Raw genomic sequence first — 24,141 nt, 5'->3', positions numbered from 1 at the left:
AGGCATATGAAGAACAGCCTGCCTACAGTGAATAACATCCCCCACCACCACCACCTTGCAGGGAGAATTCAGATAGCAGGTCCTTGAACTGGGCTTTTTAGAGGAAAGCCTTATTCTGCTCTTTTATACCAATGCAGCTTCATCAAGTTAAACGGTGATGAGCTTCTAGCAACTATTGCTCATGTACTGCACTACTGGAGGAAGGAGAGTTGGGTCTGGTGTTTTATTCCTTCATAAAATTTATTTAGCAACACTCTACAGCAGGTTTGTGAGCTATAATGCCTGGGAAGCTTAAGCTGAGAAAGGAACAAATGTGCTTGCTAGGCAGCCTCTATCCAGAGTTTTGCAGTCCTTGTTTTTTAAATTTTATTGCGCTTGGAAAGTAAAAGGCAAACCCTGTATTTCTAAAACACCTTCTGTGACTAACCTCTGCCTTTCTTCTCTAAGGATTCCTGCAATGAAGTTCCCTTAAGTCATTTCAAACAAACATCAACACTGCACCATGGAAAGCTGCATAAAGATTAAAAGAAATAAAATGCCACCCAAAAAAGAGGCTAAATAAAATGTCATCTTTGCAATTTGGGTTTTGTTAATCAAAGGCCAAATAGATGCCTGCTGGTAGCCTTAACAATGACACAAATGAATCAAGATCTGGTCTCAGTACAAACCATGAAGACATGCTATCAAGCTACATAAGGACATCATCATATCTTCTAAAAACTATTCCTTATGATAAATTCCTAACAGCAAGAACAACTGCCCATAGAAGAAACTCAGCCAAGTGGTGGACTGCTCATCTGTTGGAAGTCATGAGTACATTTTTTCCTTCAAACCTGCTCTAGCGCAGCAAGTTAAAGATTTTCTGCAGAAATCAGCAACTGAAATTCTCTGACCAGGAGGTTAGACTAAGTTATCGGAAGGATCACATCAGGCCCTGAAATTCATGGTTCCATTATGTAACCCAATAGCATCTGGTTCCGACTACTCCTGGGGTTTCCATTGCTACCCAGAGTGACACACAGGGCTTGTTCCCAAGTGGTTGAAATTAAAATTTAGGGGAAAGCATGTATTTATACCTCTCTATGCTTTTCATTTGAGAAGTAAAGATGGCTTCATTAGAGAAAACAAGGACTGAATATCAAGGGCAGCCATGCAAGAGACACAAATACAGAAGAACAGTGGGGTCCATAGGTTGGAATGACTCAACAAGAGGTCCAGGTTATTCAGACGTTGCAAATGCATCAAAACAGATTCAAAGGCAAGATATCAATTAATGTAAAGAAACACTTAACGGAGCATTAGGATGATGAGCTGACAAACAAGCTAGGGCGAAGGTGACAGTGGTAGTGGTGCATCCAGCTGTGTCAAAGGGAAGCAGCCAGAAGACAGGTGGCAATGGGAAAATGTACAGAATCCCAAAACGAAGCCCCACACATACACCATGCAGAAGCAGGATTGAGCAGAAAAGTTCATGGAGATCTCCTAATCACCTTTGTTCCAACTCTGCTGTCAGATACACAGTAAAAGTCAGGTGCTGCTTGTTGGCCTTGAGACAGTAATGCGTTGGTCTGATGTCAAGTAGAAAGGAGGGAAGAGTCACACCTTACAGACTAACCAAAGTAGATGTACAGCACACGCTTTCATGAGCTGAAGCGCACTTCATCAGATGCTGTGAAAAGATGTTCAGAAAGCAAACTATAGGAAAGAGAGGGAACTGAGCCACATAGCTTTAAATCATCACAAGCGTTTAATATGTTTTGGTTCTTGCAATGTGAAATAGTGGGTGCATAGCAAAGTTGGTTCCACTCAGAGGGAAGACAAAAAAAAAGCAGAGACAGGGTACCTGAGCCTCAGAGTAGCACAGTGGAGTGGGATCAGAGAATAAGGACACTGACTTATCCTGAAGCAGAGGCACCAACAGAAAATCAAGACATTGTGGACTGGAGGTGTCCTCTGCAATGTGTTATTGGACAAAGATAAATCATTCTCTTTGCTAATGAGGTTGGATCCCATTGTTTGGCGCTGATGCCAAGTTTTATGCCCATTTAAGAAGAAAAAAAAAAAAAAAGCTTTCTGCTGTCTGAGTACTGTTAGAAGCCTATAAACTTCAAGTCTTTTTACACAAAACACATACTAGAAGATTAACATGTGGTATGTGATCTGGACACCATATGTGAGGTGCCAAGTTCTGCTGTTAGCAGTGCCTATCCAGGCACAGACAACCCCCACCCCCAGCCAATCTGCATACCCGCAAACACCAGCCTGCTTTAATCTGTTGAACTAGTTTCCAAGACACCCACAGATTATAACCGTCAGTACTGCAGCCCGCTAGCAAAATTAATATTGTTCCAATCTAAGCATCTAGACCTGTACTGTTGTCCTAATACCCCATTCATCCCAAACATGCAAGGCAATTCAAAGTTGTTAAGCCCCATTTTATTCAGAGTAGTTGCAGGTATTTCCAGCCTCAGAAGGTTACAATGCAGACCTGTTTCAGTATCTAAGGCCACTGAAATACAGCTTATTTCTTGCCCCCCCCTTTTTTTTTTTTTATAAAAAAAAAAAAAAAAAAAATCTTCCCCTGCCTCCAAACCAGAAACTTTGAGAAACTTTTGGCTATTCAAAGATGGTGCAAGTTTTATAAGCCATCAGTTAAGAGCAAATTTGAAATGAAATCTAGAAGCAGAGACAGGTAGAAGATAGTGAGCCTTATATTATGCAGAGCTCTCAGGAAGAGAGCGGCTGAATTATTAAGCAGGTCACACATGGAGATAAAGACACACAAAAGCTGAACATTGACTATGAAATGTAAAGCTGTAGAAGACTGAAAAGGAAGAGAAGAAGAGAGTGCAAGACTCTCCCGTGTGGAGATCAGCTTGGGTTAAGGGAGCACTGTTGATGAAAGAAATATCTGTTTTATATATACACTTCAGGGGATTGGATGTGCCCTTAAATGTTAAAGTTTGTCACTTGATAAGTTGGATTTGTTAATAAATAAAAAGAAATGCAGCTCATCACAAAAGTTGCCAGCTGCCTCTGGGACTTTTCTTCACCCCTTTTGGGTAGCCAGCAGGTGTAGAACCAGGAGGAGCACATCTGCACCTACCTCGAGATTCTCTCTTCAAGCAGCCAGGCACGGTGCTCCAGCAGAAACAGCCGCTGCATACAAAACAAGGGCACATCCAAACCCATCACGCCAGCAAAGTACAGGGTAACCCATTTTATAGCCTAGATCATTAAAATGAAACCACTGTTTTCAGCTCATGGAGTAGGTTCTTTTCTTCAGCATATTCTCCTAAGTTTTTTACCCCATGCATCCACTTGCTTGAAGGCTCCACTCCACACCGGCTGACCTTTGTGTCTGTGAAGGGCCTTAACTGACTTTAGTTGAAGCCACCCAAGGACACTACACTTTGCAGAGTGAAAGCTGATTTGCCAAGTTTAGTCCTTTGCTTTGGGTCACCCAGCTGGAAGAGCCTGTGCTGTGTGACCTGCCAGAACCCAGTTCCAAGAAGCACCTACATGCCAGTGCCACCAAGGACAGTTGCACACAATTTACACCTGCACTTTGCCACCCTAGAAGTAGAGGATCCTTCTCTGCTGTCCCCTCCAGCCAAAAGAGCTTGCATTTACCACCGTACCCAAGCTCCCACATGCAGCCTGTAGGAAGGCAGACACTGCTCCCAAGTCTGCAGAGCAGATACACACTGGAAGACAGAAAAACAGACACCAAAACACCGAGCTGCTAAATACACAGTCAGGGCAGCAGCAGGCAGAGGGAAAACTAGAAATACAACCAGCCACATGTAGGTAAACACTACAGCCTCCTGCAATCATTTGTGCTAAAGACTCAGAAGATTTGTACAGATGCTATCAAAACACAGCCACCATCGGGACTCAAAGCAGGAGGCTTTATGTCAACAGGCTAGGAATAGACATTACAGGCAGGACTAGGAGCAGTGAATGCCTCCTAAACTGTTTTATTACATTGAATGAGCAGCTGGAGTTCTCTCTCTGAAGGGAAGTATTGATTATTGATGAGGTAGAGCAAGGGCTCACTACATGGTATTACTAGAGAAAGACAGAGAAAAAGAAAAAGGTGCAAGTAGGGGAAAAGAGAGACTTGCTACATGCAGCTATGAATTAAGTTCTTGTTTTTCCATCACAGCTTCTATCCAGGAGCTTTAGGTGAACTACAGTACATACCCATCCCTACAAGTCAGTTATCCCCTTACAAAGTGAGACTACAGCCTTACCAGAAGGTTTACTGTTCTAACAAAACATTTTCCTTCCCAAGAACTCTTCACTTTACACTGCCCACTTACCCTTTTCTACCAATTTACCTCCAGCATGCTCCTCTGGAGGGCTGTCCCTTTAAATTTTACAGCGGCAAACAGCTGCTACTTTAAAGCATGGGTTTTGCAACCAGCAGCTGTTTCTGGCTTGCTTGGCTGGTGAGTTTCTGGTCTCCTTCTTGTAGCTCTGGAAAAGCTGGGGAAGTTTGCTCCCCAGGAACAGAGGGTGAGTTGATACCTGGGAAGGGCTAGGGTAGTGGAAAATGTTAAAGATCCTTATTGTGAGCTCTACTGTGGTTGGTTACTAGTCTAGGAAGTCAAACAGCTTCTCCATGAAAAGAAGTAAGGCTTATCCCAAAATAGCTGAGAGTGCCTTGTTAAACATTATCCTAGGAAACCTATGTAAGGCCCAGGAGAAAGGACAATGGTGTTCTCTATCTAGTAGTTAAGTGAGCAATAGCTAACTAGACTGTGTTGCAGATAATGGGGGGAACCCACTGTGTGTTAGTGGGACAGGAGGGTGTGGGACAAGGCATAGATTCCTTGATGGTGGTGATGGTAAGGCTTGGGGTGGCTTCTCTTTGAGGGCTCTGGTGGTGTTTTTCTGGAGCTGCAGAGCAGAGGAAAACCTGTTGGAATTGGAGAGCTGGCTGTAGGGGTGAATGGCACTCCCAAGACAAGAAGCTGTTGCATGGATGTGCTGGTACTGGAGTACTCTGGCTGTAGTATTTCTTCCTTTGTCACCTTGCTGGCAATAGCATGCGAGTGTCCCAATGCAGCTACAGGAGCCCAAGCCTGAGATTGCTTGTGATGACCATGCTCAGCAATGTCTGCTATTGCAAGAATATTGACCTGAATATTCTCCTTTCTAAGAGCTGGTTAGCTCCTTAATGATGCCACAAAAGAGGTGACAGTTTAATAACAAAAGCAATGAGTTGTAGCCAGTGTGTGAAAGCACTCTGAAACTCAGAGCAATGAAAAAGAAAAGCTGTTATTTTGCAATAAATAATAGCATTTCATTTGCAACCTGGTCTAATGCGCTGACCTCTTAGTCAGCTTTGTTCGTATCCTCTCTGGGTAACAGTGTAATTCTGTGGTAACGTTAACTCTGAGCACAAATTACAGGCCTGCCAACAGGTAAGAGCAAACATCCTATTACCCAGGTTCATCTCCAGTGCTAAAACAATGGTAAATTTTAACAGCTCACAAACAGCAAGGAAGTCTAAATGCCAAAGTCGTTATAGCAGCAAATCTACAAAACAGGAATAGACAGGAAGTGCCTCCGCTTACAGAAAAGAAAAATAGCATTGCTCCTGAAATCCTCAATACAGGCAGAGGTATTTAATGGGTGAGTCTATTACCACGCTCCCAACCAAGGGCAAACTAGTCTAGTCTAGGCAGAGCCCTGACATGCCCCTTTTGGTAGGCTGCATCTTGTAGACAAGCTTCATAAGGCAAATTACATGAAGAAAATGGATCAGTTTTCCTGTGGCTAGGAAAATTCTCCTGTAGTAGAGCTGGAGAACTTCCTGGGTAGGCCAAGAACCATGTGCTCCTTTAAACTGAAGTGAATTATAGTTCTATACTGTATCCTTTGAGCATAATCTCTTGCCACATTAAAACCCCTATTTAATATTCTGGCTTCAAGTCCCCTTGTGTTGCATACTTAATTGCAGCTAATTATAAGTTAATTAGGAAATGGCAAATGATAAACATCTTTAAAGGCTGAATTAACTTGAGATTTGTTGTTTGAAAGAAAAAAAAAATTGGCTTCTGGAAGAAAACAATCATTTCAATCCTGTATGACACCCAAGTAAAATGTGCTTGCAGGAAACGTGTGTATCGCGTGCCTCTGAGCTTGGTTGAATGCACAGGCTAGGTGGTTCTTGTGGAATAACTCACTCAAAATGCTTTTCCACAATGTCATCTTTGCACTACCTCAGCATTACAGATGTGGCGGGATTTATCTTCCTATGCTTAAAATGGAGAACTCTTCCTGCCAAGGCACAGTGCAAACTGGTGCACGTGTGTACCCAGAATTAGTTGATATTTTTGACTATTTTGGCTTTAACAAGTGGTGTGACCTCAGTCCTGACTCTTCAGTGAGACCTGAAGGTGCACTGAGTGTGCTGAGCTCGGGTGTCTCAGGTTAAGTTTTTCCAGAAAATAAGGAACATGCAGGCTTTGTGACCAACTTGGAAAATATTTGTTTTAAAGTAGCTTCCCAGGGTCTCGCAAGCACTGAGGCAGAGAAGACAATAAAACGGTTATGCCCAGAAGCATTTGCTTAACCAGGAGGCCATTCTTTCTCTTCCTGCAGTGCCCTGGTTCATTTCCCACCAGCTTCTAATTTCTGCAGCAAATGAGGCAGGTGAGCTACAAATGGCCTCAGTTATTACTTGGCCCTGAGTCTGTCCAGCGCTATGCTCACAAGTGCAATGATGGCAGGGGAGGCCTATGGAAGAGCATGCTTCCCTTCCATTGCAGGCAGTATATTAATTCATTATGCTTCTTGGTGCTTGAATTTCTTGACTTTGAAAATTTGTCTTTGCAGTCTTGGTGTCCTTGTAATGTAGGGTTCTGCAATGCCCCACATTTTAAAAGGCAGATACTGCTGCAGGAAACTCCAAGACCCTCCTATGGGTCGGCAACAGGGTTGGACTCCTCAACTTCTCAATTTAAACTTGCTTTTTGAGCTAACGGAGTAGCAGTAGGTGGTCCATAAAGAAGATAATAGCCAATTGCTAGAGGGGAATGAAATGCAGCACTTGCCAGCAGACTGGAAGGCTCCTCCCTGATGGCAGGGAAATGGAGAGATTTGGGGCTCCTGGGTTCAATTTCAGGTTCTGACAAATGTGCTGAAATTTGGTTACAGACCCTGCTGCTTCTGGATGTCTGTAACCACAGTAATGAACACATGGATGATTTCCCATGTACTTTATTTCTGCCATACCCTTTATTTCTCTAGGTACAAGCCTCCTGTGCCTTGACTGAAATAGTTGCTTCTGATAAAGCAGCCCTCTGAAAACAGAAAAGCAGGGGTGGAGAAGGAAGGACAAATATAGTTGCATTCAATCACTTCAAAGCTTTGATGTAGATGGTTGAAAAGCCAAATTTGCTTTATAGTGGTATAGAGTACATGAAAGCTTAAAATAAGAGTATATTTCTAGAAAAGCTCCCAAAGCTATAAGTAGCTGCATGTAGGTAGTAAAGATGAGAAGGGGCAGAGTGAAAAATGGAAGGTGTTCATTGTACAATATAATGTGTTTTTAAACTTTGTTCTGTAAAGGGACTGGCTTATGATCTAGCCAAGCTGATGATAAATTTATTTCAGTATGTAATATAAATCCAGGGGTGTCTTCAGCATGTCTGGAACACTCTCTTCTAGGTTTGGGAGTTAAGGAAAAAATCCAACCAGCTTTGTGATATACTCAGCCCATTAAGAACAAATCTCAGTGCCTCTTCCTCTTCCCTCTCTCCCCAGCCCATTCCAAGTAAAGTAACAAAAATATTGGGTGTAACTAGAACAAGAAAAGCCACTCTGTCAAACTCTGCCTGTAGTGAGATACAATCATGCTCATTCTCAGTTAAATGGAGAGCAGAAATTGGGCTATAGTATTTAACATGTGAAAATCAATCCCAGATACAGAATGAAAGGAGCTGGAACTCATTAGGCAATAATCCTTCTGAGAGATGGCTTAAATGGGATTAGCATAACTGCAAGAGGGAACTCTGAAGAGGCTCTGCTAAGCTAAAAGCAGCAGTTAAGATCACCCCAAGCTGTTGGCTCTTAGTGCTAGAACATCAGCTCTGTGAATACCTGAAATAAGGGTGAAAGCAAACTAAATGGCATTTGTGACACTCCCTGGTCTTTATAATGTCAGAAAGATTTGAATAATTACCTGAAAGGCACCAACTGCACACAGCATGGGACTTCCTGACAGGCTGAGTTTTAGTGGTATTCCAGCTGTGAGCCTCCAGACTTGGGGAAAAATCTCTCTTGAAATAAAAAAAATTAAAGTACACCCTCTAGAACAGTGCGCTAACACCTTTTTAAATAATTTAACATGAACATTAGCACTGAACAAAGGGGAAATAATGGTAAGATATTAGGCATTGTGTCCAGAGAACAAGCACTGAACCAAATACAAAATTCCTGTGAATGGAGTTTAGAAGTACCATAATCCAAGTGAAATGACAGGCCAAGTTTTATAGCCTCATGCAAGTCTGCCACAGGTGCCAGACCCTCTCTCCCATGTCCCATTTACTTTAAAACCTTTCCCTGACTCCAGGTTATGTCCCAGAGTTGAATTGATGATTACTGTGGTGGGAGGTACAGGGGAACATGAAATCCTGAAGGCCAGGGCCACAAATGGCTATTGCATACCAAGGCTGTATTTGGTTTCTAAGTGTTGTAGGGCAGTGGCTGTCTCTTTTTAACATAAGGCTTTTGTTTTTCTGTTTTCATTTTATAAGGTGCCCAGACCCCGCTGCAATGCAAACAAGCACTGCAATAAAGGCCCTGCAGGCTTGAGCAGCTGGAACAAATAGGCAGACAGGAACTTGCACATCCAGCACAAGATAAACACAGATGTTTTGTCCCTGAGAGCTGCCTGTTCCCAATGTCAGGGGTCTTTTCCTTGAGCAAAGGCTTCTTCAGTGCTTTTGCAGGTTCTGAGGCATGCACCTTTTCAGGCAGGTTCTCACTTGGCTGCAATCTGTGTGTGGAGGAGAGGGGGAATCTTGGGCTCTTCTTTCCCTGATGCTTTCTTCAGCCATTCATCTTTGGCTGCCTTTGTGCAAGGCCCAGGTATCCCACCAGGGGTTGGGCAGGGTAGATTTCATGCTCTCCTGTGCATCTAAAGTTGCAGCCCAAGACACACAACTTGAGCCCCTGTGAACTTAACTGATCCAAATAACCAGTGTAGGCAGGAGGCATGTCTGTATAAATCAGCTGGGGGGCGGGGAGTGAGATTATAGCTGTGGAGCCCACTAACAAAGTGTTACTGACAGCTGTGGCACAGGGAGCAGGTGGGAAGGGTTCACAATTGAGCTCCAAACTCTACGTGGAAGGAAGATGCTGGTGCTACAGGCTCTACTGTCCGTTCCTTCACTCCTCTGTCCAATCTGGCTTCCTCCCTGGAACCTTGTTCTAGTATCTGATGAAATGAGCCTGAAATTATGAAAGCATATTCTCTCATTGAATTGGTCTATAAGGTGTATATTTATCCTGCCTTCTGCTCAACTCCAGACTAACATGGCTAACTACCCCTTGTCTTGTTGCACTCCAGCTTCCCCTGCACAGGATGCTTGTCCTAGTCTTGCTTCACCCCTCATCTTTGTCCCAATCTCTTATTCCACTTCCCCCCTCGCCCCCCACTTCCGGTGTCCAGCAGAGGAAGGGAGAATGCATTGAGTGCACTGGAAAGAGGGTCCTTTCCCTTGATTTTTGGGGACCTGGACCCTGCATGGTCAGCAGCATGCTCAGATGTACAACTGGAGGGGAAAATTCTGCTCTCCTCTGCAGCCCAAACAGGGATGCTAAAAATCCAAGAAGTCTTAATCGGGCACATGCAAACTGCATAGTTCCCAAAAATGTGCATTTATGACCAAATTCAGATGTGTGGTTTTTTTTTTTGGTTTTTTTTTTTACAGGGATAGTAAAAAAAACATCTGATGCTGGCCACCAGCACGCTCGGTCTGTTTTGCAAAGGATGAGTGTCCTAGCAAAATTTATGAGAATTCTTTAATGTGGGCAAACATTTTCTTCTTGTCACTGGAAGGCCACTCAGATGTTTGATACTACTGAACTAAATATTTGTTTTGAGACTACTTCTTCTCTCTCCATGCTGAGTGCTTTGCTTTGTCTCGGGCTGAATCTGTTTTTGCTTATCTGCGTACATAAAAATATTTTTCGAACCACTGGGCCCTTCTAAAAACAATCATGCAACCTACTTCCTGCCCACTCTTTCTCTTTCTCTTTCCCACCCCCCAAAAAGAAAAAACCAACCAAACAAAAAAAACCCATCAGACTGAGATGGATGCCTAGGGCAAAACTGAGTGAAACTGTAAGCAAAGGCCTCATGACGTGGGTCAGGCGGTGCTACCAGCTCTCCCCTGTGCCTCCTGCTGCCGAAGTGCATCTTCCCCCACTTTGCCCCAGGCTTGCTTTTTTTGCTGTGGTTTTGATATATCTATAGATCTAGACAACATCCTGCCTATGCCGGCTATTCCGATCGCCCACACTGCAGAGGTCCGAGCTGCACATTTTGGACAGCAGCCTCTTGGGTGCACGGAGAGCACTAGATCTGCTCTGGGCCTTGCACGGAGGCAGCCAAAGACACGGGGCTCAAAAAGGATGCCAAGCAACGTGCATTTGCTGCGACAGGTGCCCGCGGAGGACCAGGTCCTTCCTAACCCTGCGGCCTGCAAGTGCAGGCAGCACATCTGGTCCCCAGGGCCCCCAGTTCTAGGGCTTCTAAGCTTTCCCTGGGCGCCGGCAGTGCTCTGCAGGCGGGAAGGGGTGTGCCCAGCTCTACTCGGGGCTGGCTTGCCGCTGGCTGCAGGCCGCGGGTGCATTTCCCTCCGTGCGCTCGAGGGAGGGAGGCCTCCAGCGTCGCCTGCGGCCGCCAGCCCGTGCGCAGCTCTGGCCCGTGCCGTGCTCTCCGGCGCCCTCCAGCGGCCCTCCCGCAGCAGTGCCCGCCGGCGGTGGGTGCGCATGCGTAGTGGGTTCCTGCACGCCGGCGGTGGGTACACATGCGTAATGGGTCCCCGCGCGTTGGCGGGGCTGCGCATGCGCAGTGGGCTGGAGCCTTGTGGGACTTGGAAGGCGGCCCTCCCGCCTCAGGCCGGCTCCGCGGAGCTTCCCCGCCCTCACTAGCCAGGCGCCCACCGCTGCCTCAGCGGCCAGCCAGTCAGGAGCTGGGTCCCTCCCGTGTCCTCGGGGAGGGCGCGCGGCGTCCGACATCGTGCCTGTTCCCACAGGTTTTGCCAGGATTCAAAATGGCGCCGCCTGGGATCTATAGCTCCCGATGCCCTCAGCCAAAATGGCGGCTGCCCGCTGGAGTTGGAAGCACGCGGCCCCTAACAAAAATGGCCGCCGGGCCTTACTACCCGAGTGCCCTCAGGAAACATGGCTGCATGTGTGCGTTCTGGGGATTATGAGAATGGGAGCATGGTGAAGAGATGCTTACTAGCCACTTCCATTTCCCGGGGTGGCTCCTAGTTCCAGGTGTGTGTCAGTTGTGTACAGGCAGTCGCTGGGGTAGCCCCACGAAGGGGCCTCGGGGAGAACCATAGAGTAAAAGGTGGTGGAGAGAAGGACCGTAGTGAGCGACTTTCTGCAGGAAAGAGCCATAGAGCTGGATGGAGCGGCGTGTCCCCCTTGTGGGCGGGGTGGGTGCGGCAGCTCCGGGCTGGCTGCAGCCCCCAGGTGCAGGAGCACAGACCAAGGTCATGGGCAGGACCAGGGTGCTGCCTGCAAATGAAGCCATGCCTCATTGCACCGAATTGAGCCCCTCATTGTCTTGCAGATGCCCAGCTCAATGGGAGGAGGCTGCGGCGGGGGGCTGTGAGCCACGGGGTGGGATATGCAACACCCCTGCCTTGCAGGAGCTTGGGTTCACGCTCATTGCAAGACGGATGCATGCAGGTGTGCAGCTGCTGCAACCCTCTGGACCAGACTCCCATCCCTGGCTGTGACCCCTGTGGAGGGCTTTGTAGAAGATGCAAGACCTGCAAAAGTGTGGCATAATCCACCTTGACAGAGGTTCTGAGTTTCCAGCTGAGAGGCCAGGACACCCTGATCCCCTTCCAAAGACCTTGTTGCTGCTTATAAACCTGATGACTTGCAAAAGTATCTACTCCCTGCCTGCATCATGCCAAGTCCTGGGCTTCCAAGAGTTCAAATAGATCGTGAAAGTGTTTCCTCTCCTCCCCTTTACAAAGCCTGTCTCGGCAGTGATGGGGGCTGGCATAGGGCAGCACTTCAGGCTGCAATACTGCCACAGGGACGGCAGAGGGGGAGTCGCGGTGGAAAAGCACCCGGCGCTCGCTGGAAAAAAGGGCCCCATGTAGCTGCCAGGCGGCTGGTCTAGGATGCAATGTGGCTTTCCAAGCAAGGGCGCTCCTTTCTGCCCTCCAGATGGGTCGGACAGGAAAGCTCACTTGCTTATGGAAAAGTAGTGCCATGTCCCCCAGATCATCTGCTGTTTCGGCAGAGGAGCTGGGCAGCAGCTGGGCGGGGAGGAATTGTGCGTGTAAGCGAGACGCGGGGACATGTCCCTAGGGAGGGCCAAATTCCGTCCCCTGTGCCCAGAGAGCCCCCGAGCCGCCTGGCTACCAGAGGGCTGGAGGGGAAACCGGCTGTCGCGCACCAGGCAGCGTCTGCACGGGTCAAAGCTGTTGCCAGCATGTGCAGACCGGCTGGAGGCGACCCTCCGGGTGCTCCAGGGGTGAGCAGCTCTGCTCCCCGAGCCAGGAGCGGGCCTTTGCAGCCGGTGCGCGCGGGTGGGCTAGCGCGGCCTCCAGCAGCTCCGCGTGGCGCAGGTAGGCCCTGCGGGTGACGTGGAGGCCGGGTCTGGCGCTTCCCAGGGGAGGGGGCGAGCCGCGCGGCGTTCAGCACTGGGCGCTCGAGCCACGGCTGTGCATGCGCTGCACAGTCGAAGCCTGCGGCTGGAGGGGGCTTGAGGGGGCGGATGCCGAGTTTCCCTGCCCCAAGCACTGGAGCTGGAGGCAGGCGGACTGGCGGGGGGGGCTGTCGTGCCCCTTGGCTGCCCTACCCTGTGTGTCCCCAGAGCTGGTAACATGGGAGCACAGGCTGCCGTTGCAGTCCCCCGGGCACCGTGGGGTCTCCCAGGCAGCACCCGGGTCTCTGGCAGCATGACCGTCTGGTGCTGAGGCTGTGGGATTTGCAGACTTGCTCATACTGCTGCTGCCCTCCGTGGAGAGACCATCTGCTTCCTCCCCAGCATCTGCCAGTGTGTCCAGAGGAGCAACACGCTCCCCGCTGCATCTCCATTTGCCGCGTCGCCCTAGCACCCCTTCACTGCACCGGTACCCACCACAGCTCCGCCTTTCCTCTGCATCTCCTCTTTCTCTGCTGGAAGAGGCTCCCTCAATGCATCTGAGCATCGCATTAACCTGCACCGGCACCGCGCTGTGTGGGCGGCCCAGAGTCGGCCTGTGACCGTCGCTTCCAGCTGCCAAGTTCCCAGGTCACAACAGGGGCTGGCTCAAGTGCCCGAGTGCGTGACTTTCCACCTTGCACTTGATCGCCGGGGTAGTCGAAGTGCGGTGAGCCCGGTAGCGCGGGCAGCCCTGATGGTGCACAGTGACGTGACCACCCTTGGCGCTGAGGCAGCCTCTCGGCTTCGGGTCCTCTGTGGGCTGCTCCAGTCTTGCCTCAACCCCAAGATTTCGGGGATCTTGCTTCTACCCGTCGCCAGTTTGACAGGTGCTGCTCGGGTCGCTAGCTGCCTCCTGGCCACTTTAATTCTAGCCCCGTTATCTTCAGCGTATGTGCCTTAACTTGGCACCATGCAGCTAGCACAGCGCTGGGTCTGGACAGGTCTGATCTAATGTTTCCTTCCTCCTGAGCCTCTCCCCTGCCCAAAACTAAGGCATGTGGGTCTCACCCTGGCTGGGGGGTATTTTCTTAAGCCACTTCCATTTACCCCCCTGCTCTGTCTATTCTTTCCTGCACAGCTGGTCCTTGGCCTGCGCGCTGGCAAATGCAACCTGTAGCTTTCGGGATTGCTTCCCCCCAGTAAGCGCTTGGGTGTGGGTTTGCTGTTCTTGGATGGAGCAGAACCAAGTCTTTTTCCCCCAAACTTCTGTTCCTAGGAGCAGGCCCCAGCGGCAGCAGGAGCCTGCCTCTGTCCACCTCTTCCCCCCGCCTGCCCGTCTCCGGAGCTCTCCCGGGAATTTAATCCGGCTGGAGCGTGGGCTGCCTGCAAACTCCTGCGTGCTGTCGCTCGTCACCCCGGGCCCCCGCTCTGGCTCCTGAGCTGCCACAAAGCGGAGGCTGCACCCAGCCCTCGGGTGAGTGACAGGACGGGGAATGGGACAAAGGCATTCCCAGCCCTTCACCTCGACCCCATGCTCTGCCTCCTCCCGCCGGCCCCCGAGCCAGCCCGCCAGTGTCTGTGTGCGCTGGGGCTCGCGCCAGGAGCCGCAGCCCCGTGGGCGGCGCCGCACCGGGGCTGGCTGCACACAGGTGAGGCGAGGCGAGGCGCACACCTGGGCGTGGAGGGGAGGGTGCTCCGGCTGGGAGCCAGGCAGACGCAGGCAGCCCGGGAGAGGACTGAGCCGCTGCCCAGGGGTGCCCACCTGCTGCAGGTGCCGGAGAGCCCTGTCGCAGGTACCGCTGCACCTGGCCGCAGGGGTGGGGGTCTCCCCCCACAGCGCTGCAAACCACGCTCCTGATGGGCTGAGCCCGCAGAAGGGGCTCTGGGAGTTGTGCTGCAGCCCTGCTGGGCTTGGCCAGCCTGGTCCCTGGCCGTGCATGCATCTGCGGGGAGCTCCCGGCCCCAGGACGGTGATGGGGTGGCTGGCATGCCGGTTCCCGGGGGCCTGGCCCCCCGGCCCAGCGCGCCGCACTGGGACCCTGCGCGCCGGGGAGCGGGAAGCCGCAGCTCCTGCGGCCCCGGGTCTGGGGAAGGGACCCTGTCCCTCGGCCTGAGGTGACACGAAGAGCCCCGGAGCTGGGGGCACCTGGCACCGAGTTCAAGCCTCCAGTGCCCGTGTTTGCACAGCCATGTCGAGGCAGGTCTCTGCCCTGCGCTCCGGCTGCACCCTCTGCCCTTCGCCCTTGCGGAGGCGGTGGCACCAGGGCTTCCCACTACCCTGTGGGGACGAGTGTCGGGAGATCCCGCGCCCCGGTGCTTTGGGCCCTCGCCTGGGCTGTGGTGCAGGGCGGGCAGACGTCTGCTCCCGAGCGCAGCCAGGTGCCCGTGACCCGTGTCCAAGGGCTCGGGAGAGGGGGGATCCCAGCCAGGCTCGGCAGAGGCTGCCAAGGGGCGCCCGTGCTCTAGAGGGAGAAACTGAGGCACTGGAAGGGGGTGGCCGAGCTGCCTGATCCCCTCCTTGCTGGTCCTGCTGCTTCGCCCTCCCTGCGCACGGGGCTGCACAATGCCCGTCCCGGGCAGGAATGTCCTCCGGTGTCCATGGCAACGGCTTCCCGGCCCGGGAGGCCTCTGTAAGGGGCTGCTGTGTGCGGGGAAGCGAGGGCTGGTGGTCACTGGGGGCTGGGGCCTGTTCCCTGCTGGGGGTATTGGTCATGGGGCAGGCAAAAGGAAGGGGGGGTTCTGCCACTAGCTTCCCTCGTGCCCTTTGCAGAGTCCCTTAATCTTGTGCTGGAGCTCCCTGGCTTTCCCCTGAGCAGTGGGGAAGTCACGGGGCAGCTCCAGGAGTTTCACAGCAGCATGCGATGGGAGTGGCAGGGGTGCTGGCAGGCTTGGCTCGCGCGTGTCTGCGGCAGCCCATGCACGCCTGCGCCAGCCTGCTGCGGTGCCCAGGGGGTTGTACCCCAGACGCCTGCACACCGCTCGGTGGCTGTGGCTTGGGGCTGGGGGAGGCTGGACCCCATTGCCCCGGGTCCCGCGTTCCCCTCGGCATTGCAGCCAGAGCGCCGAGCCCTGCACCTGGGCCCAGGCTTGCCCCGGCTTGCCAGGCACGGGGGCGGTGCAGCAGCCTGCCAGGCAGGTCGGGCCATCCCGCATCCGTCTGCTGCCTTCCCGCCTGGGAGCGGCATTCCTGGCCCTGCCCCGTGCTCAGGGGCGGCTTGCAGGCCGTGGCCGGGGGGCAGAGACCCCCAGCTCGCAGCCCCCGGGGTGCCGGCCTCCGGGCACGTGGCCACATCCCTCTCACTGCATGCTCCCTGCAGGTGAGCTGACCGCCCGGTGCCATGGAGGAGTGCCCTGCCTGCTGCCAGGCCTGTGCCACCTGCCTGCTCTGTCTGTACAGCTGTCGGTGTGCCTCGGGCAAGAAGAAGAAAGGCCTGAGGACCACCAAGGTGAGTGTGGGGCTGGGACCCCGTTGCAGGTCTCGCGGGCCCCGCGTGCAGGCGGCTCTGGGGACAGGGTCCGTGGGCAGGGAGGGCTGAGCCACCGGAGCTCTGCCCCAAGGGGACGGGCAGCCGGCTGGGTCTGGGACGGGGATGGAGAGCAGCACGTCTCTGGGGTGGCGGGAAGCCCCATTCTTGGAGCGCGCTGAGCTCCGGCACCCGTGCGAGGCTGGGAGCAGTGGCATGGGGCCGTGCCAGGCCAGTGGGGTCCCGCTGGGCCCAGCAGAGTCCTGGAGCCTCTGCGAGCGCAGCCAGGCGCGGGGGGCAGAGCCCTGGGACTCTGGCCAGCCGCCGGTTCCCACGGGTGGGGCCGAGCCGTGGCCTGTCCTGTCCTGTCCCGTCTGCAGCCGCGGCTGGGAACTCCCCTGCGCCGCCGCGGCAGCACCTGGCCCTGCACCGAGCCTCGGGGCTGGGCTGCTGCTCACCTGGGTGCTTCCCCCCCCGGATGTGGGGCTTGCTGCGGCTTCCTCATCCCCGAGGGTCCCGGCTCCCCCTTGCTCAGCTGTATCCACCAACCCTGCTCCTTGCTCTCCGCCCTGCTGGGCACCACCACCCCACCTTCCCCAGGGCAGACCCAGCCAGCTTGCCCAAGCTGCAGTGGCCCCCGCGCTGGTAGCTGCGTAGTGCCCGGGATGCTCCTCCACCCCGCGTGGGACTGGCAGGGTCCCCTGACGTCCGCGGCCCTCCTGCCTTGCAGTGCGACCGCAGCTGGTGGCTGCTGCTCCTGGCCGTGTGCCTCTTCACGCTCGTCTGGCTCTACTTTGCCTTCGTCCTCCTCAACGACTTCCACAACTTCAATGAGTGAGTGATGGGCCCCACATCCCCTCGGCCCCCGCGTGTGCCTGGCCCCACTGACTGCCCCTCTGCTTGCAGGTGGTTCTTCAGGCAGACGCAGTCGTGGGTGGACTGGTCCCCGATCCTGCTGGCCGCCTCCGCGCTGCTGCTCACCTACTCTGCCCTGCTGCTGGTGAGCCTGGACCCGCTCGCTGGGACCCTCGCGCCGGCTGCAAGAGCTGAGGACGAGGGGACGTGCCAGCCTCGCGCTGGTGCAGGGTGGACGCAAGCAGCCCCCGGCTCCGTGCCCTGAAGAAAGGGCTTCCTGCCCTGGGCAGCTGCTGGCCTGGGGCTCAGCAGGTTGGGGTGTCTAGGGCGCCCCACTCCGCTTTGCCCTTACCCTTGCTCTTGCTGCAGGTCCTGGCACTGTGCCTGCAGCTCTGCGGACAGCCCTTGAAGCTACACTGGCTGCACAAGGTAACGCAAACCTGGGGCCGGGCGGACAGGGTGGGTGCCTGCCCTTGAAGCCAGTGCACCCTGCGCCCCAAGCCGGAGCAGGGAAGAAATGGCACCTGGTCCCTGGAGGGTTTGGCCCCAGGGGCCGGAGGACTGGACCAGGGGAGCAGCTGGCGTGTGCGGGATGCACAGGGGAGAAGTGGCTGTCTGAGCCCAAAGGTCGTAGCCGGGCTTGGGAGCTCTGCAACAAGCTGGTTCTGCATTAGGGTGTAAGCGAGGTGGGGGTCCCTGGGGAGGGGCGTGTGCTGCAGTGTCCAGCTCCTTCCCTGCAGATCCTCCTGGTCCTCACTGCGCTGCTCGTGGCGGTCGCCTTCGCGGGGCTGGACGTCCAGTGGGCTGAGGAGTGGCAGAGCGCGTATGTGTCCCTGCAGGTGAGAGCAGAGCGCACGTGGCCCGGGACCTGGCTCTGTCCAGCGGCCACAGAGGCTGCCTGAACTTGGCCCCAGGTGCAGCAAAGCTGATGCTCCCTTGTGTCCCGCACAGGAGCGGGACTGGGCCCTGGCTCTTCCCCACACCTCCAAAGCCCGTGTCCTGGGGTGGGCTCTGGTCAGCTTGGGGCAGGTGGAGGGGTGACCGCAGCAGTCACGCGGGGGAGCCCTGGGCAGGGGTTGTGCAGCAGGATGTGGCTGGGCTGCACTGCAGGCAGCTGAGTGATTGCTGGCATTTGCCTCCAGGCCATGGGTCCCTTTCTGCACATCGGCGCCGTGGCGGGCATGACGCTGCTGGCCTGGCCCGTGGCCAGCACCTTCTACTGCAGTAGCAACACGGGTATCTTCGGGGTCGGCCCCAGCCCTCCGCGTGGACCTCCTGTCCTGTCCTCTGAGGGGGGTGCTTGGGGACCAGAGCCTGGGGGAACAAAATGTGTTCCCAGGGGCATGTTTTGGGGGAGGTGGAATCCCCACCTGGCTTCCCACACTGAGGATGGAGTCACTTCAGTGTCCCCCAGCACTGCGGCTGGGTGGTTACACCTTCCTGGCCCACCCCGGGGGAGCTGGGATTTCGGGGGACCAGTGGCTGCCCCGGGGCCAGTCTTGGTCTTGTCCTCATCCGAGGGTGGAGCATGGGCAGCCCTGCAGGTCGCCCCCACCCGGCAGCCCCTGGAAGTGACGGCTCCCCTTGTCCGCGTGTCTGCAGGCCTCCGCGTGCTGCTGCTCCTGGGGTATTTCGGCACGATGGCCGCCCTCTACCTGGCCCCCCTGGCCATCACCTCCCCGTGCCTCCTGGAGGAGAGCCAGCTGCCCCCCAAGCCAGACCTGTTTGGGCACCGTGGGGCCCCCATGGTGAGTGGCAAGCTGGGCCCCTCCAGGCACAGCTCTGGGCAGCGCGGGTTCGCTGCTTATCCCAGACCTTGCCTTCGCTGCCTGCCCGGTGCCGTGCTGCACCCCCCAGGCTCTCTGGGGAGAGCTTGAAAGCGGCCCTGACGGGGACCTGCGCTCCCCGGCTGGAGTTGGAGCCGCCGGGCCCAGTCTGGGGACTGGGCTCCTTGCAAGCCCAGCCCGAGCGGCCTGCGGGAGCCGTGGTAGAGCCAAGCCCGGGGCTCTGGCCAGGGGAGTGGGCACGCGGGGCCCTCAGCAGCCCATCCTCTCCCTGCGCTAACTCCGCTCCCTGCTGCAGCTGGCTCCTGAGAACACCCTCATGTCGCTGAACAAGTCGGCGCAGTGCGGTGTGCGCGTGTTTGAGACGGACGTCATGGTGAGGTAAGGGCACAGCAGCTGGAGGCAGGGAGATGTGGGCACGGGCCGGGCAAGGGGAGCAGGCTGGGATGCAGGGTGTCAACCGCCTGCCTCCGCCAGCGCTGACGGGGTCCCATTCCTGATGCACGATGCCAAGCTCACCAGGACCACCAACGTGCAAGACAAGTTCCCTGACCGGGCTGCCATGAACGCCACCACCTTCAACTGGACTGAGCTGCAGCAGCTGGATGCCGGCAGCTGGTTCCTGGAGGTGGGCTGCCCCAGGGAGGCCGCGTGGCTGTGGGGAGAGGAGCGCTGGGCTCTGCCAGGCACGTGGGCCTAGCTGCTCGCAGCCCTCTGGGCTCCCAGGACAAAGGCACCCTCCTTCCTGAGCCCTCGCGCTCCCCTGGGTGCATCTCCCCCATGCCTGGCTGCTAGCACTTGCCCTGGGCTGGAGCTGCTGCAGCACTGGCTCGGAGGCTGGGGCATCTGAGGAAGGGGGGGCGTGCTGTCTGGCTGCACGGACTGACAGGGCTCAAGGACCAGATAAGCATGGGTTCAGGGCAGGGTGGTGCTGGCCTCTGCACTCTCAGGCTGCCAGTGCCCTATGTGGGCACAAAGGGGCATCATGGGTGTAGGGAGAACCCCTCTTCCTGCACTAAGCATGTGCCCCGAGAGGCCAGTGGGGAGGTCCTGGGGGTCCCCCACGAGCACCTCGGCCTGCATGGGACAAGTGCTGATAGAGAGCTGCCCCTTGCAGAAGAAGCCTTTCCCCACGGTGCAGAGCCTCTCCGGCGAGGACCAACGCCTGGTGGAGCACCAGAAGATCCCATCCCTGCAGCAGGTGCTGGGAGAGGCCCGGCAACACAACCTCTCCATCATGTTTGACCTCCGGCCTGAGAACCACAGCGACTACCAGCACTTCATCAATGCCACCGTGGAGACCATCCTCCGGTCCGGCGTCCCACCGCAGATGGTGAGCTCCTGGGCACCAAGCAGGACCTGGCTGCCTGTCTTTGCTCTTCCCGGGGCAGAGCACTGGTCTTCCCGGGGCAGAGCACTGGTCTTCCCGGGGCAGAGCACTGGTCTTCCCGGGGCAGAGCACTGGTCTTCCCGGGGCAGAGCACTGGTCTTCCCGGGGCAGAGCACTGGTCTTCCCCGCTGGGCGGGGCAGGGCATGCCCGTGTCGCCTCCGCCTTGAGCTCTTCTGTGTTTGCCCATCACTATTGTCCCAGATACTCTGGGCCCCCCAGTGCAGTCCCCACAAGGGCTGCAGCCTCCATCGTGTCACCAAGGGGATGCCCTGGGGCTGCAGGATGAGCAGCCTGGGCATCTTGGTGCTGGTGTGGATCAGTACCACCGTTCGGAGATGTTGGGTGCCACTGGCAGGGTGCTGCGGAGTGGCATCTGCCCAAACCCTGCAGGGAAAGCTGCAACCCGCCTGGCACATCCACTCGGCTGCCACGCCTTCTGGTGTGTAAACAGTGACACATGAGTTGGGAATGGGTGTGAAGGAGAATGGGGAAAGGTGGCAAGTGCCCTCCACCTCCCTCTGCCCTGCCGCACCCACCCCCTGCAGCTCCAACTACAACCCCGCCTGCATCGCCCTGGTCCACGAGCCCCGGACATGTGCAGGGGTCCCTGCCATCCGGGATCGCTTCTGATGGCACCCCTTCCCAGCTGCTCTTGCCCTGCATCCCCTCTGCCCCTAGATCCTGTGGCTGCCTGAGGAGTTCAGGGAGCAGGTCGAACGGCAAGCACCCGGATTTCAGCAGATCTACTGTCGGAAGAAGCTCCAGAACGAGACTGTGCCTCTGCGGCGAGTGAACCTCCCGTACCAGGACCTGAGCATGGAGGAGATCAGGTGCAAGCCCAGGGAGGGGTGGAGCACAGGCAGGGGCACCCATGGCAGCTGAAGGGCTCTATCCATGGGTCTGGCGGAGGGGCGGTGGCTGCTCTGTGGGGAGCTTCCCTGGGCCCAGAGCAACGCCCATGGAGAGCCTGACCGAGGCTGGCTGCCACCTCCTCTGCAGGCTGTACCGCCGGGACAACATTTCCGTCAACCTGTACGTGGTCAACCGGCCCTGGCTCTTCTCCGTGCTGTGGTGCGCTGGTGTTGGCTCCGTGACCACCAATGCCTGCCAAGTGCTGAAGGAGATGAACCGTCCCCTCTGGCTCTTGGTAGGTGAAATGGCCTGGCCACATGCTGGTCAGTCCTGCTACCCACCCCTGCTGCCCCGAGGCCAGGCCAAAGCCTCCTGGTGCGTCCTCCTTGCTCATCACCCAGCAAGGGCATCCCTGGAGCCTGCGTGGGTCCTGTCTGCACTGCAGTCAGTCCCCTCCTGGGGTGCACGTGCCCTGCCCCGGGCTGCTGACCTGCCGTCATTGCCCTGCAGCCCAGCAACACCTACCTGATGATCTGGATTGTTGTGGACTGCGTCTCCATCCTCCTGATCCTCTGGGCCTTCGTCCTCCTGCAGTAAGCTCCGACCCCTCAGCCTCCTTTTTGGGCAGGAGGCCTCGTGCTGTGCAAGGCAGGAGGTGCTGCCCTCCCTGAGCCATACAGCAGGTGCCCACACCTGAGGCTGTTTGCCCCACACTCTGCACGGCAAACTGCTTTCCCTGCTGATCCGGGGGAGCCTGTCTCTCGGCCCTGAAACTCCCATCTCCTGCCCCATCCTGCAACACAGCTGGGCTTGGAGGGGGCATTCATCCTTGCAGCACAGGGGAAGCCTGGCCCCGAGCGGTCTTCTCTGGGTGCCTTTAGCCCTGTCTGGTGTCAGCTTGACCCTTACAAGTTGAGCTGAGGGGCTGGAGAGCCCAAGGAGGGTGGGAGGTGACGCTGGTGCCCTGTGGTTCTCCCCAGCTTGCCAGCCCATACAGGGGCCACTAGTGTTGAGCAGAGCCCCTCGGGGGGTCTTGCTCCTGCCCAGGTGGAGGTGGGCTCCCAGGGGCAGGCCTGGGTGCTGACCCCCAGCCCTCCGAGCTAACCTCAAGCTTGTTCCACTTCCTAGGAAATGCTCCCGGAGAAGAGAACCAGCAGGTAACGGGGCCGCGGCTGCCCCCCGCGACTCCCTCTCCCTCTCCCTGACTGGGACGTGGCTCCCGGTCTGGTCGTGGGACTCTTCCCAGCCAGGCTGGGCTTCCCCGGCTTTCCTGGCAGGCAGCGCGCCATCCTCCCGCGGAGGCTGCTGCTGCCTGGGCTCTCCCTGCGGTGCCGTGGCCCCCGGCCAGCGCGTGCCCTGCCCGCCTCGGCGGGCACGGCTCCCCGGAGCCGCGGGGGGGATCCCCTGGTTGGAGTCCCGCGGGCCCTGCTCCGAGCAGCGCTTCCTGCAGCCGGGGTGGCTGGAGGTGGGGGACGCCGCCTAGAACAACGCGGCTTCTGTCTCCGTTTCCAGAGGCTGAAACGGACGTGCTGCTCACCAAGATCAAGAGTCTCATGCAGGAGTGACCCTCTGCCCGCAGCGCCTGGCGGTGGAGGGGATGAGCTGGGGACAGGCGGTGTTGAGCGGGGCGTGCCCAGGCGCCCTGCTGCCAGCTCCTTTGTAGACCCCACGGCTCTGCACGACTCTGTTCCTCTGGAGAATGGACCCCCCCCTCCCCCCCCAACACATCCCCACTCCCCACCCTGGATCTGAGAGGGGCTCGGGACTGGGTTTCTGGTCTCCACCAGCACGTGGCCCTTTCCCCATGCAGGAGCCTGCTTGGTGCCAGTTCTGTGCCCTCGAGTGCAGCTGCGTCGGGGCATCGGGCTTTCTGTGTCCTGGGGCTGTGGGTGCCTCTCTTCTCTCTAGATTTTAACCGGCTTCTCCTCGGTCCTGACCTGGTGCGGGCCAGGTCCTTGCCCCCATCTCGGGCACAGCCATGGCTGTGGTATGAGGGTAGGGGCCAATGCTCCTCTGCTTTGCCGGTTTAGAGAGCTCCTGCCCTGCTGGCGCTCAGAGCTGATGAGTTTGATGGTTTTGATTTGTGCTGCCTGGAGCCAGTGGAGGTCTGGGGGGCTGGGCCAGGCAGCAGCAGGGGATTGGTGAAGTGGGACAGGGACCGAATCTGGGGCCGAGCCAAGGGCTCCCGTCTCACTTGGTGTCATGTCCCCAGTAGAGGCCAGGACCAGAAACTGTTGTCAGCCGGATCATCCCCGGTGCCCTGGGCTGGCAGGGACTGTCCCTCTGTACAGGCAGGATGGGTGTGTGCTGGTGGAGGGCCACACGCTACTGCCCATCCTGCTGCTGGGACATGGAGCCGTACAGGGGACAATGCGGAAGCAGTGTTACTTGCCCGTGATTTCTTTTCTGCAGGGCCTTTTGAGCCGGGAGTCTATTTTACTTGTTCTTAACTATTTATGTTAATAAATAGACCTGAGCTGGACCATGAAAACTTGCTGCTGCGTGTGTCTAAGGGCTTCTGTTTGGGCAAGGGCAAGCTGGGCTCAGGAGCTGGCTTTCGTCTGCTTGCCCGGGAAAGACGGGCACTGCCCACAGGTCAGGGGAGGAGAAGTAGAGTAATTGCAGCAGGACATCCCTGCCTCGGCACAGAGTTACTGGGCCTGTAGTCCAGCCTCCTGCCAGCTTTCCTGCCTGTTTGCTGGCTCACACCGCCTCCCTGCCTTGCAGGGTGCTTGGAGAGGGTCTTAAAACCCATCTTGAGGGGGAAGAGATCACTGACTTGGTGTGAAGGGGCTTTGGGGCAGCCTTGCCCAGCTTGTCTGCCAGGAGCAGGGTTTCTACAGCGGGGCTGGCACGCACGTGCTTGCACTTGAGACTGGGCTCCAGCTGTGTCCCCACCTGGGCATGCAGGCAGAGACCTGGATGGGGACTGC

General features: G+C 56.0%; 1 protein-coding gene across 4 annotated transcripts; it reads left to right on the top strand.

The window, feature by feature from the left end:
- The first annotated feature begins 4,434 nt into the window (after positions 1 to 4,434).
- Positions 4,435 to 23,693, top strand: GDPD2 (glycerophosphodiester phosphodiesterase domain containing 2). Of its 4 annotated transcripts, none has more exons than XM_090061084.1 (16): positions 4,435 to 4,521; positions 16,180 to 16,308; positions 17,057 to 17,160; positions 17,233 to 17,326; positions 17,551 to 17,610; positions 17,922 to 18,020; positions 18,324 to 18,417; positions 18,784 to 18,929; positions 19,264 to 19,346; positions 19,443 to 19,593; positions 20,083 to 20,298; positions 21,035 to 21,186; positions 21,356 to 21,503; positions 21,719 to 21,801; positions 22,337 to 22,365; positions 22,721 to 23,693. In XM_090061084.1, the coding sequence occupies exons 2-16, from the start codon at positions 16,201 to 16,203 to the stop codon at positions 22,771 to 22,773; spliced, it is 1,620 nt and encodes a 539-aa protein (XP_089917210.1). In that variant the 5' UTR covers positions 4,435 to 4,521; positions 16,180 to 16,200; the 3' UTR covers positions 22,774 to 23,693. The 4 variants fall into 4 exon arrangements, with proteins under 4 accessions (XP_089917210.1, XP_089917211.1, XP_089917212.1 ...); XM_090061085.1 differs by lacking the exon at positions 4,435 to 4,521 and adding an exon at positions 14,120 to 14,336; XM_090061086.1 differs by lacking the exon at positions 4,435 to 4,521 and adding an exon at positions 14,389 to 14,511.
- The last annotated feature ends 448 nt before the right edge of the window (positions 23,694 to 24,141 follow it).

This window comes from Crocodylus siamensis, chromosome 8, assembly GCF_052110815.1.
Source record: "Crocodylus siamensis isolate JL-2025a chromosome 8, ASM5211081v1, whole genome shotgun sequence".
Classification (NCBI taxonomy): Eukaryota; Metazoa; Chordata; order Crocodylia; family Crocodylidae; genus Crocodylus; species Crocodylus siamensis.
The sequence above is the reverse complement of the archived record's forward strand: the minus strand, read 5'-3'. Positions and strand labels throughout refer to the sequence as shown.